This window comes from Astyanax mexicanus, chromosome 11 (genome assembly GCF_023375975.1).
Source record: "Astyanax mexicanus isolate ESR-SI-001 chromosome 11, AstMex3_surface, whole genome shotgun sequence".
Classification (NCBI taxonomy): domain Eukaryota; kingdom Metazoa; phylum Chordata; class Actinopteri; order Characiformes; family Acestrorhamphidae; genus Astyanax; species Astyanax mexicanus.
In genome coordinates, this window is record NC_064418.1 from 23,989,361 (window position 1) to 24,009,742 (window position 20,382).

The following is a 20,382-nucleotide window of genomic DNA, read 5'->3' on the forward strand; positions in this document are numbered from 1 at the left end:
CACTGTCTTTTATATGATATATATACACACTGTCATCTACAGTTTGTCCACACTGTCCTTTATACAGCCTATACACTGTCTATATGCATGGTAGTGGTGTGTGAGGTGATGGTGTTTGTTTTGCTACAAGTTGATTAGATGCAGCAGTGCTGCTGGTGCTTTTTTAAACACTGCAGATATTTATAAAGATATAAATATATGTACATACTGGCTATACAAATTGTATTATAAGTAGGGTATTCTTTTTTTATTATTAATTTATAACTGGTATTAATAATAGGTGTGGTGTGAACAGAGTGGAGGCGTGAAACTCTGATGTCAGGAATCTCGAGTATTTTTTTTGGTATACATTCATTTTATTTAAATTATTTTCATTTCAAGCAATAGGCAGTGAATACTAAATAAACTCCAAACAAATAACATATACAATCCAAAGAGAAGCTGAGGCAAATCAGTGCACCTCATAGCAATACAATAACAATACATTCCACAATATATGCTAAATTAATATGCTGTATAAATGAAGTAGTAATATAAACTGAGTTTACACTGACTTCATACTGAGTATGAAGTCATACCCTCTATGGCATGGATTGGCTTTTAGGCACCAAAGAATATTTTTGATAATTGAATTTTCCTTTTAATGTCTTTGTCATTATTGTGGCTAGTTTATTTTCATTTGCATACTAAAACAGGGTTTTTTTATTTTTGTCTCAGTGCAACATTGTGCAGTTATTTTTTAATGGATATATCAACAGGCTACAATATTTGTTCCCAATAAATATGAAAAAAATCATGCTACAGTGGGCTAACCGGAGTATTCTGGGATGTGCATGAGTGAAAACAGGGTGGAAATAAGCGAGTTTAACACAGCACCTGTGAGATCCCAACCAAATACTTTGTGAGACACCCTGAAACTGCAGGTTAAATAATCTTCATTTTCTAGCTGTTCATGACCATATTGCAGTGTGAAGTTCATGTTTTACGCAATGTTTTTATCACGTCTTATTCTGTGAGATTATTGTCTGGCTGCAACAAAAATCTGATTATTGTCTGATGAGTTTTTATCTGTATTATGAAAAGCATGTAAATGCACTCAGTGAGAATCTAACTTAAAGCTACAGTAATCACACCACAGATCTAGGGACAGTGTTAGGCTTGGATTTTTGTTTTGTATTGTTTTTAATTGATTAACCACATCTCCAAATGTTTTTAGAATTTTCACAAAGTTATAAGATAATCTAAAAATTATGATTAAAGTCAAACAATATTAAAACATTAAAATCCTGGTTACATTGGTATTGCAAAGTTTGGGCATCCCTGATAATTATCATGATTCATCAGTCCACAGCACCTTATTCCAAAATGAAGCTGGCTTGTCCAAATGTGATTTAGCATACCTCAAGTGACTCTGTTTGTGGCGTGTGCTCAGAAAATGCTTCTTCTGCATTAATTACTCTTCCATACAGCCACTCCTTGTGTAAAGTGCTCTAAATAGCTGAATGTTGCACAGTGACTCCATCTGCAGCAAGATGATGTTGTAGGTCTTTGGAGCTGATCTGTGGGTTGACTATGACTGTTCTCATCATCCTTCTCCTCTGATTATCTGAGATTTTTCTTGGTCCGCCACTTGGGGTCTTAACTAGAATTGTGTCTGTGGTCTTCCATTTCCTCACTATGATCCTCACAGTGGAAACTGACAGCTGAAATCTCTGAGATCTGAGCTTTTTGTATCCTTCCTCTAAACCATGATGTTGAACAATCTTTGTTTTCAGCTAATTTTAGAGTTTTGTTTTGAGGCTTCCATGTTTCCACTCTTTAGAGAAGATGCAAAAAGAAAAAAAAACTTGCAATTGGCCACCTAAACCTTTCTCATAAATAGATTCACCTGTGTATGTAGGTCAAGAGACAATGAGCTTAAACTATTTTGAGAACGAATTAGTGCTAAAGGTATTTAAATTAATAAAACAACAAGGGTGCCCAAATGTATGCACCTGCCCAATTTTTCTGTTTACAGAATTATTGAACACTTTCTGTAAATCCAATAAACTTGTCAGATATTACAATATCATCTGATATATTTCACTGAAATTGCCGATCTGAACAACCAGTGATTTATAAAGGAAATCATGAAAATGATCAGGGGTGCCAACTCTGTATGCATAACACTGTATGCTGGTTTAAAACTTGTCAATGCATGTGTACATTTCATACAGTGACATTTTGGACACACCTTAAATTCAGTGTTTTTTCATTATTTTAAAATGTTCTGCAATAAAGATTAATATTAAAGTCATTCAAACTATGAAGAAACACATATAGAATTATTTAGTAAACAAAAATATTAAACAAACCAGGTAATGTTCAAAGTATCACCTTTTGCTTAGATGACAGCTTTTTCCATCTTAGCATTTTCTCAGCCAGCTTTATAAAAATTCATCATAAACCTAATGATGAAACTGGCTCTCATCAGAAAATCCCCCAAAAAAGAAGGGCAAGAGTTACCAGTGTTGCACAAGATAAGTTCAACAGAGTTACCAGCCTTAGAAACCACAGTTAGTTAACAGCACCCCATATAAGAACCCACCAGGGTATCTGGGTATTGCAGAATATTTTGGGTTTGTTTAACACTTTAAAGTTACTATATGATTGAGTATGTGTTCCTTCTTGGTCTGGATGACTTCAGTATTTATGTACAATATAGGATAAAATCATTGAATATTTATAACAAATACTAGAAAATACTACAGTACACATCATCAAATTTCTGCACTTTCCTCATAGAACTGCAACATTTCTGAAAAAAAAAAAAAGAAAAATTTGATTATTGAAAGTGTAATAGATGATAAACACAGTGAAAAAATGAAGAGAACGCAGAACACTAACCAACTGCTGGCGAAGATCACAGACAGATACCCATCTTCCTCTTTCGCTCCTTGGAGTCGTGTTCACGCTTGGCCAGTCTGCGCTTCAGCTCCTCCGGCATTCTTTCATAGCACTGTTTACACACCGGTTTCAGATCCAGCTCCACAAACTTCTCCCTGATAAAAACCCAAATCACTCACAAATCACTCTATTGGATATAATTACATCATGTATTTATGCTCATTAATCTAGTAAACCTGTGCATCCTGAGTACTGACATTCTCTACTGTAAGAGTGGTATTTTCACATTAGCTTTTTTTCACTGGTCCTTGTAGTTCTTTTTTTCTTATTTTTGTGAGTTTGGTTTAGTTTGGTGCAATGTGAAAACTGCTATGAAGCAGGAAGCAGTCTGGTCTTCCTGAAATCAGTGACCTTGGTTTATTTTTTTAAGTGGACTCTAGTGCAGTCCACTGCAGGTGTTTGGAACATTGATGATTCCACTTTAACATTACTTCCCTTTCCATCAGGATATCTTTAAAGTACACTGGAGTGAGGGTACTACTGTACTAATAAAGGACACTGTGATAGGACTGTAATTACACAGTCATTGAGAAAAAAGGAATTACTAAATAATAAATTCTTAATTTTAATGAAGTTATGGTGGTGAGGATGTTAAAGGGTTAAACACGCAGTGTCCTCAGTAAACAAGGTTTAAAGGGAACTTACTTAAGGGTGAGTTTAGTGCTGCAGGTGGAGCAGGTGAAGCAGCCGATGCACCATGCCTTATTCAGCGCAGACACCACTGAAAATACAGGAAATTAATCAGATTTATTATTTTTTTATTGTATACCTGCAGCAGAAATATCCATTCAGTCAACTCTAAATATTAAATATATGAACAAAAACGATTGAGGGTAAAGAGGTGACTATCTACAGTCGGGTAAAAAAAAAAAGACCTTTGTCTTTTTTACATGTATTTCTAATTGTATTATTTTTTTCCCCAATTTGGAAGGCCAATGCCCTAATTTCTGTTTATATTTACCCCCTACTAGGAATGCCTCTGATAATAGGAGGGTGATGTGAGTGCACACCTTTGTCTTTTTCTGCTGCCAATCAAAATGTTACAAAAAGCACTAGGCAGCAGCACTGTGATCATGGAGGAAAGCAGCGGATCCCCAGGTCTGATACATCAGCTTACAGACACCTGCACTGAACAGGATCACAATGGGAGTGATGAGCGGAGAGAGTGCCACCTACTGTACCCACCCAGAGAGAAACAACATGACCTACTGTACACTCTTGGACTCGGCTGCTACATCTACAGTACTCCCTCACTCTCTCTCAGACTCCGGCTGCTGATGGAGTACTTTCTCTGTCTCTTAGACTTCAGCTGTTGACGGAGAAACAGCATGACCTACTGTACTCTGTCTCTTAGACTTCAGCTGCTGACGGAGAAACAGCATGACCTACTGTACTCTCTCTCTTGGACTCCGGCTGCTGATGGAGAAACAGCATGACCTACTGTACTCTCTCTCTTGGACTCCGGCTGCTGATGGAGAAACAGCATGACCTACTGTACTCTCTCTCAGACTCCGGCTACTGATGGAGAAACAGCATGACCTACTGTACTCTCTCTCTCAGACTCCAGCTGCTGATGGAGGAACAGCATGACCTACTGTACTCTCTCTCTCTGACTCCAGCTACTGATGGAGGAACAGCATGACCTACTGTACTCTCTCTCTCACACTCCGGCTGCTGATGGAGGAACAGCATGACCTACTGTACTCTCTCTCTCAGACTCCGGCTACTGATGGAGAAACAGCATGACCTACTGTACTCTCTCTCTCAGACTCCAGCTGCTGATGGAGGAACAGCATGACCTACTGTACTCTCTCTCTCTGACTCCGGCTACTGATGGAGAAACAGCATGACCTACTGTACTCTCTCTCTCGGACTCTGGCTGCTGACGGAGAAACAGCATGACCTACTGTACTCTCTCTCTCAGACTCCGGCTGCTGACTTAGGAACAGCATGACCTACTGTACTCTCTCTCTCAGACTCCGGCTGCTGATGGAGGAACAGCATGACCTACTGTACTCTCTCTCTCTGACTCCGGCTACTGATGGAGAAACAGCATGACCTACTGTACTCTCTCTCTCGGACTCCGGCTGCTGACGGAGAAACAGCATGACCTACTGTACTCTCTCTCTCAGACTCTGGCTGTTGACGTAGGAACAGCATGACCTACTGTACTCTCTCTCTCAGACTCCGGCTGTTGACGTAGGAACAGCATGACCTACTGTACTCTCTCTCAGACTCTGGTTGCTGATGTTGGAACAGCATGACCTACTGTACTTTCTCTCTCTCTCTCAGACTCCGGCTGCTGATGGAGAAACAGCATGACCTACTGTACTCTCTCTCTCAGACTCCGGCTGCTGATGGAGGAACAGCATGACCTACTGTACTCTCTCTTTCTCTCTCTCAGACTCTGACTGCTGATTGAGAAGCTATTTACTTAGAAGTGATTTTATTTATGTAACGCAGCCTTAATTCTTATAGAGCATGAGAATTATTTCTGGAGTGTTGCTATGTTTATTTTAACTCTCTAATGGAAACCTCCACCAGGGTGGACAAAATAAATATAAAAACTCCACAAAACAAAAGCAAAGAGTGGTGACTGGGGTTGGCCTTTACAATGTCAAAGGGTTTTGTGCAAACAACCACTCTTTGGAGTGTTGTGGAGTGTTTGCGACAGTGTGGGGTTTAGACAAAGAAGTTTAGACAAAGAAGAAAGAAAAAGGCAGGAAAACAAGATCAAAGACAAAACACAAACTGCAGGAAAAAGGCGATCAAAACCTAGGCGCTTGATTTGTATCAAAAAAAATAAAGACTCAGGTAAATAAGTATATTATGGAGACCAGCTTCTGTTTCTTTTACTTAGAAATGAGGAGAAAGAGGGAGAAAACACAGAAGTACCTCAAAAGAGGGGGAAACAGAGCAGCCTCAAGTGAGAACTCCTAAAGAGGCTTGAGTTAGAAACTAAGGGTATTTATCTTTTTCCTTTTCTTTCAAACAAACAAAGACTAGGAAAGCTGACAGCTACCAGTGTGAACTGAACCGAATCAAGACTGTCCTGCACTGTCTGAACAGTGTGCAGCGCCTATAAAGTCACTAACCAGGTGTAATCAATCAGCCTGATTATTGCGTGACCCTCTTCTCCCTCACAATTTATAAAAGTAAACACAAAAAATCTAAATATTATGCCAAAATATATTACTATGTAATATTAAATGTAATTAAATAATTACCAAGCAATCAAATAATTTTAATCATTTTCTTTACTGTATCAGTCTGGAAAAGGTTACAAAAACATTTATAATTTATATTTATTTGTATTCATTCAAGTTATATTTCTCTAATATAAACGTTTGTTTGATAATATGAAAAATATAAGTACAATTAAAAAAGAAAGAACAAAATAATGAGGACAAATAAGGGGCAAATACTTTGTCACTGAACGGTATATGTAAGTGTCCTACCTTCTCCTCCAATAACTCGATTACAGTGATGACACACATTCCCAAAGAGCTGAAACGACAAAAAAAAATCTTCTTTAATTTTTGCTGTTACACCATCATTCATTCATACACTCATAGTCAGCAGTGTAACTCAACTGTGTGGCCCAAAATTATAAAGATATTTTATTTATTATTTATTTTTTACTTTTTTTGGAAAAAAATAAAATGTTGTGAAATGAAATTCAAAACATGGTTCATCTATTCATAGTCATTTCTTTATGTTCTCAAGATCAAAAGCTACTTTTTAAAAGCAGTAGCAGATATACCATAAATAATAATTATATACATGCGTTTCTCAAAACTTTATAATGCTAAGAAACTCGTTAACTTGTACTTATTATTGTCAATTAAAGAGTTTTCCAAAACCTTAAATAACTAAAGTACTATGTGAACTCTTTCGCAAATTAACTAGTAATCCGACCCTGTTGTTATTTAAGTGGCTTCTGCTTGCAGTTCAGCACCTTAAACACCAGAGGCCGCCAATTCTAGGAGAGAAAATGGCATATAATCAATAATAATTATGATTTCCAAGGTTGATTCCATATTATATTATATTATATTATATTATATTATATTATATTATATTATATTATATTATATTATTTTATATTATATTATATTATATTATTTAAACAACATACATAAACAAAAAAATTCTATCTATATATCCATCTTTGGAAATAAATAAGAGACCACTTTAAAATGATAAGTTTCTTTGATTTTACCAAATTAAAAACCTCTGCAATATAATCAAAAGGTAGGTGGATGATCACAAACCATCAAACCAAACTGAACTGCTTGAATTTTTCCACCAGGAGTGGCATAAAGTTATCCAAAGGCAGAGTGTAAGACTGGTGGAGGAGAACATGCCAAGATGCATGAAAACTGTGATTAAAACCAGGGTTATTAAGCTCTGCATCTTTTTTGTTATTTAAGCCATTTCTTATTTTCTGCAAATAAATGCTCTAAATGACAATTTTTTTGGGGAATTTGGGAGAAATGTTGTCCGTAGTTTATAGAATAAAACAACAATGTTCATTTTACTAAAAAAATATACCTTTAAATATAAATAACAGTTTGCTATTCAAATTTCAGAATATGTATATTGATATTGATTACAACACATTTCTATTTTTTCAGGCATAATAGTGAATAAATACTGGACATTTGTCAGAGTTGAATCAATGTTTGTGGTTCAATTAAGCGCAATGTTTCGGTGGAGGAGTCAACAAAAATGTTCTTTAATCTCATTTGTTAAGTTCCGCTTTGTGAAGTTCTTTGGGAAACGCTTGCTGTACTGGTTTGTTCTTTTCTCACGTCCTGTGTCATAAAGATTGATCGCTTTTGGGAAATGCAACCCTGATCATTTGAGTGTATATTTAAATATACCTAAATGTATATATGTAAGAGCTTTTACAGTTATAAATTTTACACAGGTAAAGTTAACTGTACCTGGTTATAATGCGTCTCACAGTAAGCCTGGCTCTTCCGCTCATAATGCCGATGACCCAGGAATGGCTTCTCACATTTGGCACAGACAAAATGCTGTATACACACACACAGGCACACATTCATGCATTAATGCATACTCTGGCATATGTTCATTTATTTAAAAAATATTTTGTGACAGGTGTGATAGGTCTTGCTGTTTGGGTTGTGTACTGTAGCTTCTAAACAGATACTCAGCAGACGTGCACTATTTGACTGTTTATCTCACCTGTCTCTCTTCCTGATAGGGAACTGGTTTGGCAGGCTTTACCCTTAAAGGGCTTAAAGGGCTGTCCCATTTTTTAGGGAGAGGAGTTCAACCACTTACATTTTTAATTCTGTTTCAGGGGGAGTGTGACATTTGAAACAAGCGTTAGGGTACAAATGAGAAATGGGAATTGGTCCAAGAGTTCAATTTGTCAACAGCTGACAAACCTACAGAAATGATAAACATAATACTGTTGGGTTGCTTGGGTGTAACTAAATTCAGTCAAGCTAAGCTAAGTAAACAAAACTTTAATTCATAAAAAAAAAGTCAAACAAGTGCTGGATGTTAATCTACACAGGATTTGGGTGAGTAAAGCACTTCTGTTTATTTACAGTAAGCTTAGATTTCCAGATTTCTCCAGCACAAGGTAGGAGTATTAGCATTAGCCGCTAATTGCTTGTGGTTCTTTACAAACTGACTGGTAAAATTCATACATAAGGATAAGGAACTACAACAATTCAACCAGTTTAAAAGGCGCACTGACGATTTTTGAGAAAATGAAAGGATCTTAAGTGCACCTTATAATGCGAGAAATACAGTCAGTGGTCAGCAAATACTACATCAGCAGTTCTGTGTGATTTACCTCCACGTGCCACTGCTTGCCCATGGCGTTCACCACTCTGCCCTCTATTGGCCGCCTGCAGGCACCGCAGATTGGCACACCCATTTTGTCGTGGCACGGCAGGCAGTACAGCTCGTTCTTTAGCTCTTTAGCGTCAGCGGTCAGCTCCTTCCTGTGGACACAACACTTTCCCTTAACCATGAACAGAACACCCCAAGACTAATCAGGTTAAAGGTTCTTCAGATGGTTCTTGGCATTGTTTCTAAACTCTGGTACTGGTGCCACCCTGCCCTGCCCTGCTCATTTTATGGCTTTTCCTGTTTTAACACCCCCTTGATCTGATTGGTTGGATTAGGCGTGTTGGGAGAAAGGTGAGCAGTGAATGTGGCAGGTATAAGGGTTCTATGCCACACATTTTAACTCTGAAGTAAAGACTCTCACACAAACACACTCACACAAAGCTATAATAAATATGGTTGTGATACCCCACTAATATCCACACATAGAAACATAAATACCAGCTAAAAAAATGGATGTATGTGACTGGCAGGCGACTGAACTACAGGTGACTGGTCATTTTCTGTAGGCAAAGGTGATTTGTAGCCGTGATTTGGCGACAAGTGGCAATATGATATCCTTAGCAGTGTAATACTGAATATAACAGAGAAGTTTATAGCCACTGATTCAGCTTTTCCTGTTTATATGATGCATCTTTGCAATAATACACAGACAATTTGGAAAAAACTTGAAGCGTGGATAATAGTGGTGAATGGCTTGATGGATAGCTTCTTAGTCACCATGCTATCCGGCCATATGGATAAAGACCAACACACAACAGCTCAAGCTGCCTCCAACAGACTCACAAGAGACAAACTTGAGGTGATGCAAGCATCTCACCACCTGCCAGTTTGAACACAGAGTTGGGCTGCTTTCACACCTGCATTTTCAGTTTGGGTCAGAACCAAAATAGCAGATATAAAAAGTCCTTCAAAACACCTGACCAAAAGCGCTGGTCTTGTTCTGGATCAGCTGATCCATGATCTGGTTGGTTTGCAGTGTAAACACTTTTTTTTGGATGGTTCAAACTTTATTCAGACCAATTACAGGGAGTTCAGTCAGGCTTTCATCTTCCATTAAACAATAGAAGAAAAAAAAGAAGTGGTGTTGTGCTGAAATCCTCCACTTGGTGCGCAGGCATGTCCCGCAGCAGTATGGGTACAGCAGAATATGGTGCTGGTGATTCATGCATCTACTGTAACTGTAGATTAACCCCTGTTTACCGAAATTGGATGCTGGCAGGTGGACATAACTGACACATGCACATGCACATGAGTGTTGTGTGCTGGCACTCACCCGCAGTTGCTGCAGTTGAAGTGGTCAGGGTGGTAGGGATCATTCCTGAACATCAATGGCTGTTCTTCAATCATGGCATGACACTTCTGACATACGTACTTCCCAAGGCTGCACGCTCTCTCACGGATGTGGCATGGGCGGCACAAATGTCTGGCAAGGTAAAATCAAATTATGTGCAGACAATTTTTTTTTTTTTTTTAAATGGCATTATACAATCCCTACTTCAAGAAAAGATAAACAGGGTGACGAAAGAACAGAAAAGTGGTGCTAATAAAAACAGCTGCAATAGGACTGTGAATTATTCACTATGACAGCGTGTGCTTATAGAATATTTCATATTATCTGTATAAGTATTTAAGTTAAAGCAGAGGTGGACTATGCAAAATAACAATAACTAAAAAACGTAAGTAAATTTACTGAGAAATGACTTAAAATACTTTTTTGCTGTAGTTCTGGGATGGCTTAGGTCTTAGTCCTACTAAGATTTTGTGATTGTGTGTATACAAGATATTCCTTAAACATCACACAGATGAGAGAATAAGTGGGAAAAACTCAGCCAAAGGGAAGTCCAGCATAGGGTGTCCTAACTTTATTGTCAGTGGTCAGTGCCAGAATTTTCAAACAAATGCTTTAAATGATAGTAATAAGAGCTCTGTTTTTGAGTTCAGGAACTAGCTCTTTTTATTAAAAGCGCTGTAAACAAAAACTTGACTCGTGTTATGATACAGAGATTACTCCATATATTTAGCGAAACTGTAATCAAGGTGATTTTATTAATATTAACAAGACATTGAGATTGCTCAAATCATTTTTGGGGGAAATCTGTCATAGTATTAAACACACTATCATATTTATAAAACCTAAATAAAATAACTCTTTATTCCATCAGAGAAGTGGGATATAAAAACAGAGTACAACACTATTATCACTTCTGACACCAATCTTTACACTTAAACTAATAATTAAAAATCTGATAATGTGTTTTAAAAAATCAATAGGTCATCAATAATTTCACACATCCTTATTGTTCTTATGATGTTCTGGGTTCAGATGGACATAAATATATTAAAATTCAAACTGGTCTGCTCTACTGGACTGAAGTAGCAGGGGGCCTGACTGCCTTTTTTGCTTATTTACAGGTATTTATCAAACTTGTATATTCCAGTGTCTTATTTAACTGTAATTAGTGTGTGTATGCTTGGGCCTGTGAGGTCATATGCAGAACATGTTACTAACTAGCAGCCCAAAAATATGCTGGTATGTCTGTGTGTTACTGCTGTCCATATTACTCTAAAAACATGCTGGTGTTCATTTCAGCTAAACTGGGAGAGAGGGTGCTCAGTGTCACAATGCCCTGAGGAAACTCAGCCTGGTCCAGGATTAACTCACCTGCCTGCATTCTTCGCAAAACCAATGTCAGCCAGAACGGCCTGGCAGATATCACAGCAGAAACAGTCCGGATGCCAACTGTTATTCATGGCCTTAATCACCCGGCCGATTATAAACTCCCCTTAGAAAAAAAAACACAGTATATAATCAAAAATACAGAGTAGAAACACACACAGACTGGAGAATACACAAGCACATAACACCAGAGGACTCAAAGGGGGCCCCCAGGTGCCCCCATGGCAGAAAATGTATTACTAAACCATAACATTCCTATTTTAAAAAAATATGTAATCCAGAATACTCACCGCACTGATTACAGCAGGGGGCGAACAGCATCTGAAAATCATGCTCACAGTACTTTCTGCCCTCAAACTGAAAGAAAAAAAAATAGATCAGATACAACATTTATAGATTGCTCTTAACTGGACTCCTTGTCTGGACTCACACACTCACACCTAGGAGGCAGTTTCAACCAGTACCCAATTTGCCTTTAATGTGCCATCTTTGGACTGTAAGGGGAATGACTAAACACTGACAGTGAGTGTGAGAAAGTGGGGGACACATTCAGTTTGCAAAAAAATGTTGCCAGAAACCACTGAAAAAGAAGCTGCAAATGGCAAGAGACTCAGTTATGTTGATTCAACTCAAAGATTCTATGTGAGTGTATATGTAACCACAAATGTTCACCTAACTCAAAGTTTAAACAAATGGTGTGGTTTACAGTGTGGTAGGAAGCATAGCAGCCGAAAGCGTGGGCAGTCCTGTTAATTTTGCCTGACTGAGAGGAAGATTAACAGTACAGTGTACTAATGTGGAATAGGGCCAGGCAACATATTGTAAATACTGTATAGTCAAAACCAATTTATACAAGGTATAAAACTGCTATGCAGTTCATATAGTGGCCAAGACTGACAAACCAAATGAACTGACACATCTTAGCCTTGTGTGTCTTGTTTTCTTACTTTCTTGTCTTTCGTGTTCCTGTCCTGAGTTCCTGTCTTTTCCTTAGCCTATTTGTTTCCTTTCCCCATGTGCTCTTTAAGCACATGGCCCTGTTTTGTTGTTTTGTTAGTGTTCCCACATGTCTTGTTTGATAGTCTTGTTTATTCTGGTTTTAAGTTTACCTACCTGTGTTTGCCTTATGTTTTGTTTTTTTGGTAAATCTTATTTCCTGCACTTACGTCCACCCTCTCATCCCTCATCATTCGTAACATAAGATCTGACCTAAAAATAGTAGCAGGTAAGCCCTGGGCCAGGTGTACCATTATATGGACTTCACCTCCTAATGGCACACCTGTGGAGTATGATTTGGAGGCAAAGGAGGCCTCCACTACCTGAAGAAAGCATTGTAGACAGTGTGCTAGGTTGCCCCCTCCACAGGAGGATCTCCCCTACAGAAGTGAGGAGGATTTTGGGGGGAGGTCAAGGTTGGTGCTACTAGCCTCATGCCTCAGGACTCGAAAGGTAAAGCTTATCTCTACCAAACAGCAGACTTTATGCTAGGCTAATAAAGTCTTCCACTTGTTTGACTTTTTTAATTCTTATCCATAAATTACACCAGACTTGGATTATTTTGGTGGAATTTATTTAGGTAATCATAGATTTTTTAGCATATTACAGTTTTAGAAGTTTGATGAACAGGACTTTATAACTTCATACAACATACACTATACTATGTTCAATAGAGGTATATATAACAAACCTGAAAAATTAATTAAAATGAATGTTTGAAACAGTAGACGTACCTCATAAAATAGTCCTTCTGGAAACTGCTGGAAACACTGGGCACACACGAAGCACTGCTCGTGATACAGCTCTCCATTACTGTTCACAATCTTCTCCGCAGGGGAAAAGCCAGCTTTACAGAGTTCGCAGATAGCATTCGCAAGAGCACTGGCCATATTACTGCAGGGAGACAAATACACTCACTTTAATTCAGAATTATAGTACAGCCTTGAGTCACACAACCAGTGCCCTGCATATCAGCAGCAGTGGAGCAGTAATATTATACATTTTATTATTGATACTAACTATTAGTGCGGCATTACATCAACCCTACTCACACTACTGTACTACCTCTTCCTCTGGAGATGCTAATTTGCTGTTTAATGTGTAAAATGCTGCATAATGTGTGATTATCAATCAGGGACAGTATTAACAATGCTAACCTAGGACAGTGCTAACCTCGGACAGTGCTAACAGTGCTGACCTGGGACAGTGCTAACCTAGGACAGTGCTAACAATGCTAACCCGGGATAGTGCTAACCTGAGACAGTATTAACAGTGGTAACATAGGACAGTATTAACAAAAAACAAAAAACTGGGACAGTACTAACTGTGGTAACACGGGACAATAATACCAATGCTAACTTGGGACAGTGCTAACAGTGCTGACCTGGGACAGTGCTAACAATTTTATCCTGGGACAGTGTTAACAATGCTAATCTGGGACAGTGCTAACAGTGCTAACCTGGGACAGTGCTAACCCGGGATAGTGCTAACCTGAGACAGTAGTAACAGTGGTAACATAGGACAGTGTTAACAATGCTAACCTAGGGCAGTGCTAACAGTGCTAACCAGGGACAGTGCTAACCTAGGACAGTGCTAACCTAGGACAGTGCTAACAATGCTAACCTGGGATAATGCTAAACTGGGACAGTACTAACTGTGGTAACATGAGACAATAATAACAATGCTAACTTGGGACAGTGCTAACAGTGCTGACCTGGGATAGTGCTAACAATTTTATCCTGGGAGAGTGTTAACAATGCTAATCTGGGACAGTGCTAACAGTGCTAAACTGGGACAGTGCTAACAGTGCTAACCTGGGACAGTGCTAACCCGGGATAGTGCTAACCTAAGACAGTACTAACTGTGGTAACATAGGACAGTGCTAAAAATGTTATCCTGAGACAGTGTTAACAATGCAAACCTAGGACTGTGCTAACTGGGAGAGTGCTAACAGTGATAAACTGGAACAGTGCTAACAGTGCTAACTGGGAGAGTGCTAACAGTGCAATAAGCATACATATTTTATATGTGTATTTTATTTTAGTTATAATATATGCTAATAAAGACTTCCACAATTATTTTGTCGAAAATGTAATACCAGATATTTACACTGTGATCTGAAAGTGAAATTTGTAAAAGTAAACACTACATTATATAAAAGGTCTGAGTTGAGTTAGAGATTGTGTTGCTGGTGATTTTAGGCTAGAGCAGTTGCCATATAGCAGCTGTTTAAATATCTAATTTTGTGACTCCTGTTTCTGGCATAAGCTGATACATAAGTGTGGCGTTACCATGACTCATTTCTTAAACAAGAGCTGCTCAAGGAAAGAATTAGTCTGGAATGTTGTTGTGTGCAGCTGGCACAGACATAATCCAGACAGGTCAATATCAGGATAGCGTGCCTTGCCTTTCCACAAACGCTGCCTCTCCTCCCTTTTAAAAATGGACTGTAAATAAATTTGGGTTCCCAGGAGGGGTGAGTGTTTTATATCAGAAGAAATTTAATATATAGAAAATAAAACTTTTGGAGAAACATCTTTACATGTTTTTATCAAAAATACCTCCAACAGGTGCAGTCTCCATTATCTGGTCTAATTAAATAACTAAAAGGGGTAAGCTACTTAAAACTCATAGATTTTTTTTCAGGGGATCTGTGTACACTGTGCAATGAAATCCCATCATGTATTTTTTTTTACCATTTTGTTTTAATTGAACCTGAACCACACTCACACACATGTACACACATTTACACATATACAGAACATATCAAGACCGGGACACAGAGTCAGACAAAAACAGAATAAAAAGTGCGTGTGCCCAGTGCATGCCCAGCTGAGATTACCATTTACACGAGATAAGGGGAAGACTGCTGTATTTTTATACACTGTCAAATATATCTTATCAAAGACACTTCTGCTTTCTCTTTTAGGGTTGCTGGGAGGAATATTAATCTTTATTTTATATAATTTTCTACACTTTCTGTAATGTGTGTGGAGGTGTTTTTGGTTAAGGGACATAATATTTTAAGTGGTTAAAATATATATATATATTTTGTACTATTTCAAGAAGTGTTAAGGATGTTTTTGTAATAATGTAAGTGTTCTGACAAATAATTTAGCAAGTTTTTAAACTCTCCAAGCATTTCCCGTCCACCCTGTCATCTCAGGATAACTCCGCCCCTTTAAATAAAGAACGTCTGACATAATCAACATGATAACCTGTTTTATTTTCAAGGGACTGAAAGCACTTACTGCTGAATGTTCAGCAACTAATAACATTTATTTACCTTAATATTTCTCATATTGACTCTATACTGACTCTATACTGACTAAACAGAATTCAACGTGTCTGCAGCTCTAGCTCAACTATGTTTCCATCAAATGATAATTCTTTACTATTATTGTCCACCCTGGCACACAGCTTGACACATGCATGACAGAAAAAAATTAAAATACAAAGTGGCCAAAGGGAACAGTGTGCTGATAATAGGCCGCCTCACACTGTGACAATGTGTATCAGGGACTGTGTGTGAACAGAGTTAAGACATATTCTTATTTTAAAACAGGAATATTTATAATCATATTTTATTTACAGGGAAACAACCTGCAGCTGAACTCACCTGCGAACATAGAAGTCGCAGAACTCCTTGTACACTTTGACATCACTGCGCCTCCTCTGGGAGCTGGAGAGGGGCAGGTCGGCCTCCATGCTGCCCAGCCTGGGCTGGACCCCATTTAGATGCACCCGGACAGCCTGTCCATTCTGAACTACCACCTGGTTCTGGTCTTCCATGATTTCTGTCCAAATGATCCAAACAAAAAGATTATGCAGATTTCCCACAGTAGATCTACCAGCCCAACCAGCACCACTTCTGTCCTTGATCTCAAACTGGGACAGTGCTTTGACCAGTAAAGGCCCCCTACCCACCCACTTCTCTCTCTTCCTCTCCCCCCCCCCTCTCCCTCTCTCTTTTTCATGGTAAAGGTAGGGTCACCCTTTCAAATTAAGAGCCTGACTGTAACAGGGGTCAGACCTCCTGGTCATGCATTAGAATCCTGTTCCCCTGGCAGGACTCCGGGTCTAAGCTGATTTTCCAGTTGTCAGAATAATCACATTCTGTGCTAAATAAAATGGTTCAAAACCCATTTCTATACATTGTAATTTTATTGTCCTTGTGTGTCTTTAGTGTCTCAATTTCCAATATGTTTATATTCAGGACCTTTTATATTCATCTGGTTAGAGCAAATAATTCATTTTAATGTTTATTGCTGCACATTGGTCAGATAGTCTGTATGGCCTGTAAATATCACAGTGCTGACATCATTATTAACTTGGACAGGGCTCTCAGTGGTCTAATATGATCTGAGGATCGTTGGTGCGAATCCTGGTTTATGCTGCTAGCCATTAGCAGCCGGAGACTACAGTTGACCATGCTTTCTTTGGGTGGGTAGTTGGCACTCTCTACCCTCATAACTTCCTAGGCGTCTAACTGATGTATTGGAACCAAATTGCTGCGCTTTCCTCTGAGTTGGCTGAAAAAAAAATGTTTTTACTTACATTTTTCTTCAGGACCTTACTGAATCCTCTGAATTACAAAATTGTATAAGAGTCATAATAAGAATATTGCTACTGATTGTAGCTGCTGGCATTAGCATGGATTCTGGGTTTCCACTTTCCAGTCTTTATAAAGGGTTGCTGTAACACACCCAGCTTGTTAGTTAATTATTTAGATCAGGTGTGCTGTAATTAGTATAAAGCTCGTGGGGGAACGCTCCCCCAGAACCAGCACTAAGAACCACTGAGCATAATGCTAATGCTCACTATCTGTTCTTATCTTAAAGTGGTTTTCATCTCTTTGAATACTTTAATGATTATCTGTAAATAAGGATAATAAAACCAAAACGTAATACGACCGAAGCTCCACAGATTTAGGAAACTGAATCAGCTAATCTCTACGTACCAGTAACCCACTAAACGCCCTCTCACCAGGAGGTCATGAGATCCATCTCTGGCAAAGCAACAGAGAATGCGAGCACAGAAGCCCACAGCAGTGCCAGTCAGCATTAGCATTTATTTAGTTTTTCAGAGGCATTACTTAGTAAGATTGGGTGGAAAGAGACAAATGAGAAAAAAAAAACTATTAAAATATTATACTCATATTTCAAATAAAAAATTGGAATTCAATCCAATGCAGTGTTGACTGATTCTGGTCTGTAACAGTCTCAGCTATTAAAAAACAATTTTGCATTGAATCCGGGCCAAATTAAAATTATGATAACTTTCAAATTGTGGAAACGTATAGGACAGCACTTCATTTCCCAGAATACCTTGCTTTATCCAATTCTTCAAAATGGTTGTCCAAACATTTAGGCCATTTGAGGTACATTTACCAAAACATTGTTTCATTTTATTACAAGGTAATTAGAGCTTAATGTTAGTGCTTGCACTTCCACTTAGTATTTTTTATTTATTTTAAAGTTTCCAAACACAGAGGACTTTTAACACAGCAGTTTTTCCCCAACTCTACAAATAGACTTGAACCGTCATCTCCAAATCAGGCACTGCCAGCTGCCACTGTGAGTTCTATAGCAGACAGGGGGAGGGGAACACTCCTGACACTCAGTGTAGAGTAACTGTCCTGTGTCACACTGTCCGTAACATTAAACACAGCATGGTCTGGTGTAATCAGACAGAATGAGAGGTCTAATCAAATATTTCATATTATCAGGGTACTAGCTTACACAGAAGAACAAAGTGAAGTTTTATTTAGAATAGGATGCTAATTAGTTTGCTTATTAAATAGAATAATGGCAGTTGTTTACTGATATAAAGAGTAGGTGAGAAGTATAGATACAGTCATGGCTGGAAGTGTTACCACCCCTGTATGGAATCAATATACCCCTGAAGGTATTTCTTTTTGGAAATTACCGCAACTACACAATTTGTTATCCACATGTTTATTTCCAAAATTGCTGTGATTTCACACAAACTCCAAATAATGGCCGAGACAAATTATTGGCACCCTCAACTTATTATTGGGTTCACACCCTTTTGGAAAACATAACTGAAATCAATAATTTAGTCAAATTCGATCTTTTTTTCCTCTGTTTTTAGGTGTGATTCTTATATTGCTCACACCTGTTGTTTGCCACAGATGAGCTTAAACAAGCGTCTTATGCTTGAAACTAAGTTATTTACTTACAATTTTAAAAAGATGCCAATTTTGGCTGGCTCATTTTTGGAGTTTTGTGTAAAATTATGTTAAATTTGCCGTTTTTTGTGATGTTCCAATTTACACAAATAAAAAAAACATATCTATAACAAAAGATGTATAATTGCAATAATTTCTGGGAGAAATACGTAATCTTCTGGAAATATTTTATTGGTGCCAACCCTTCTGGCCATGACTTTATCTAGTGCCAGTGATCCTTCTACCCCTAAAAATACCATCCAGTTCCTGTGAAGAGAAAATACCTCAGTGTCAGAGGATTACAGACCCCCGGAGAGCAGCTTTAGAACCACCGCAGAGTCCACAGCTTACACCTTATACCAGGAATACCCACACTGTTTCATAAACTGCTGGACAGGACCATAGAAATACATTAATAATTCCTAAACTATTATTTATAAATGATCTAAAACACTGTATTCAAACTATGAAAACAAACTGAACAATTATTAAACACATGTAGCAGGATATAAAAGGAGTAAAAAAAATAGCACACCTTACAGCAGATTATTCAGACATTCTTTTATGCATAATACTGAATCTTTAGAACATCAAGAACCTCATGAGAGCATTATAAGACCTTAGGAACTCAACATTAAAGCCAGATCAGATCTCCTAAATATTAGACATTCATTTTTTTTAATTCCCTGATTCCCAATGTTTATTTGTGCTTTTTTTGCTCAAGCATCACTAAACGCTCTTGTGTAAATTCATAAGCAGTCCAGTGAGAGAAATGAACAGTTCTTATATAGATATCTAACTTATATAACACAGCGATGCAGCACACTGTACACTTATTAACGATCACTACTGTATTTTTACTGTATTTTTAAATCAGCCCCTGCCTTAACTGATCTGAGTTCTTTATTAATCGGTGTAAATTAAATTTGATGCTAAAGAAAAAGTGCCTTATGCACTTGCACTCTGAATTTTGCTGCTACCTCCATTTTCTTCTATTTATATTATACATAATATGTCTATTTATCTTTTTTATCTAATTGATTATTTATTTTATATTTTATTCTTATTTTATTTATTTTCTAATATAATTGCTCTTTGGGTTGAACTAGATGATGATATTTAAATTTCGTTACAGATGTACCACATGTGATAAAGAGAATGACAATAAAGTGTCCTTGAATCCTTAAAGTCGTATATAAAATAAAACTTTAACATGTATATTATTGCCAGTAGTATACTCTCAAAATTAAATTGTTATATAAAAATGATCAAAATATTTAATAAAACATATTATTTTCATAGAATAGTTTGTCAACATATTTACAGGCAGTGCAAATTTTGCAGCTTTTCTGGCACCAAGTAAATGCACAAAATCAGCCATAACATTATGAACACCTCCCTGGTGTTGAGTAGGTAGTATTAGTTCTCCCATGTGAACAGACTGGACTCTACAATCTGCATTTAACCCGCATTTAAAACCTAAAAGGAAAAATTATCGAATTTAAACGCTTTTAAATTTTTTAAAGTTTTAAAGTTTTAGTTGATATTTTGGGTCCTGCCGTTCAGTGCGCATGCGCCAATCCAGGAGCGTGACGCAGCACCGACGAAGGCGGAAATAAGGCAGCTGTGGTGCTGGTTTAGCATTAGCAGCGTCTCACAAAAACTCCAGAACCTCGTT

The 20,382-nt window shown here is 37.8% G+C and overlaps 1 protein-coding gene across 1 annotated transcript; it reads right to left on the reverse strand.

Moving 5' to 3' along the window:
* Positions 1 to 334: 334 nt before the first annotated feature.
* LOC103044279 (LIM and senescent cell antigen-like-containing domain protein 1) lies at positions 335 to 16,459 on the reverse strand. Its single transcript, XM_049485100.1, has 11 exons — positions 16,134 to 16,459; positions 13,249 to 13,408; positions 11,809 to 11,875; positions 11,504 to 11,624; positions 10,115 to 10,264; positions 8,783 to 8,933; positions 7,896 to 7,988; positions 6,405 to 6,453; positions 3,592 to 3,667; positions 2,887 to 3,041; positions 335 to 2,797 (listed from the first exon to the last, which is right to left on the reverse strand). The coding sequence occupies exons 1-10, from the start codon at positions 16,304 to 16,306 to the stop codon at positions 2,903 to 2,905; spliced, it is 1,179 nt and encodes a 392-aa protein (XP_049341057.1). The 5' UTR covers positions 16,307 to 16,459; the 3' UTR covers positions 335 to 2,797; positions 2,887 to 2,902.
* Between the last annotated feature and the right edge of the window lie 3,923 nt (positions 16,460 to 20,382).

Coding starts and splice junctions, on each gene's coding strand:
- LOC103044279 (XM_049485100.1), bottom strand. CDS start 16,306: ATGGAAGACCAGAACCAGGTGGTAGTTCAGAATGGACAGGCTGTCCGG. Junction 6,454..7,895: donor GTGAGACGCATTATAACCAG/GTACAGTTAACT, acceptor TTGTCGTTTCAG/CTCTTTGGGAATGTGTGTCA. Junction 3,668..6,404: donor TCGAGTTATTGGAGGAGAAG/GTAGGACACTTA, acceptor CTGTATTTTCAG/TGGTGTCTGCGCTGAATAAG.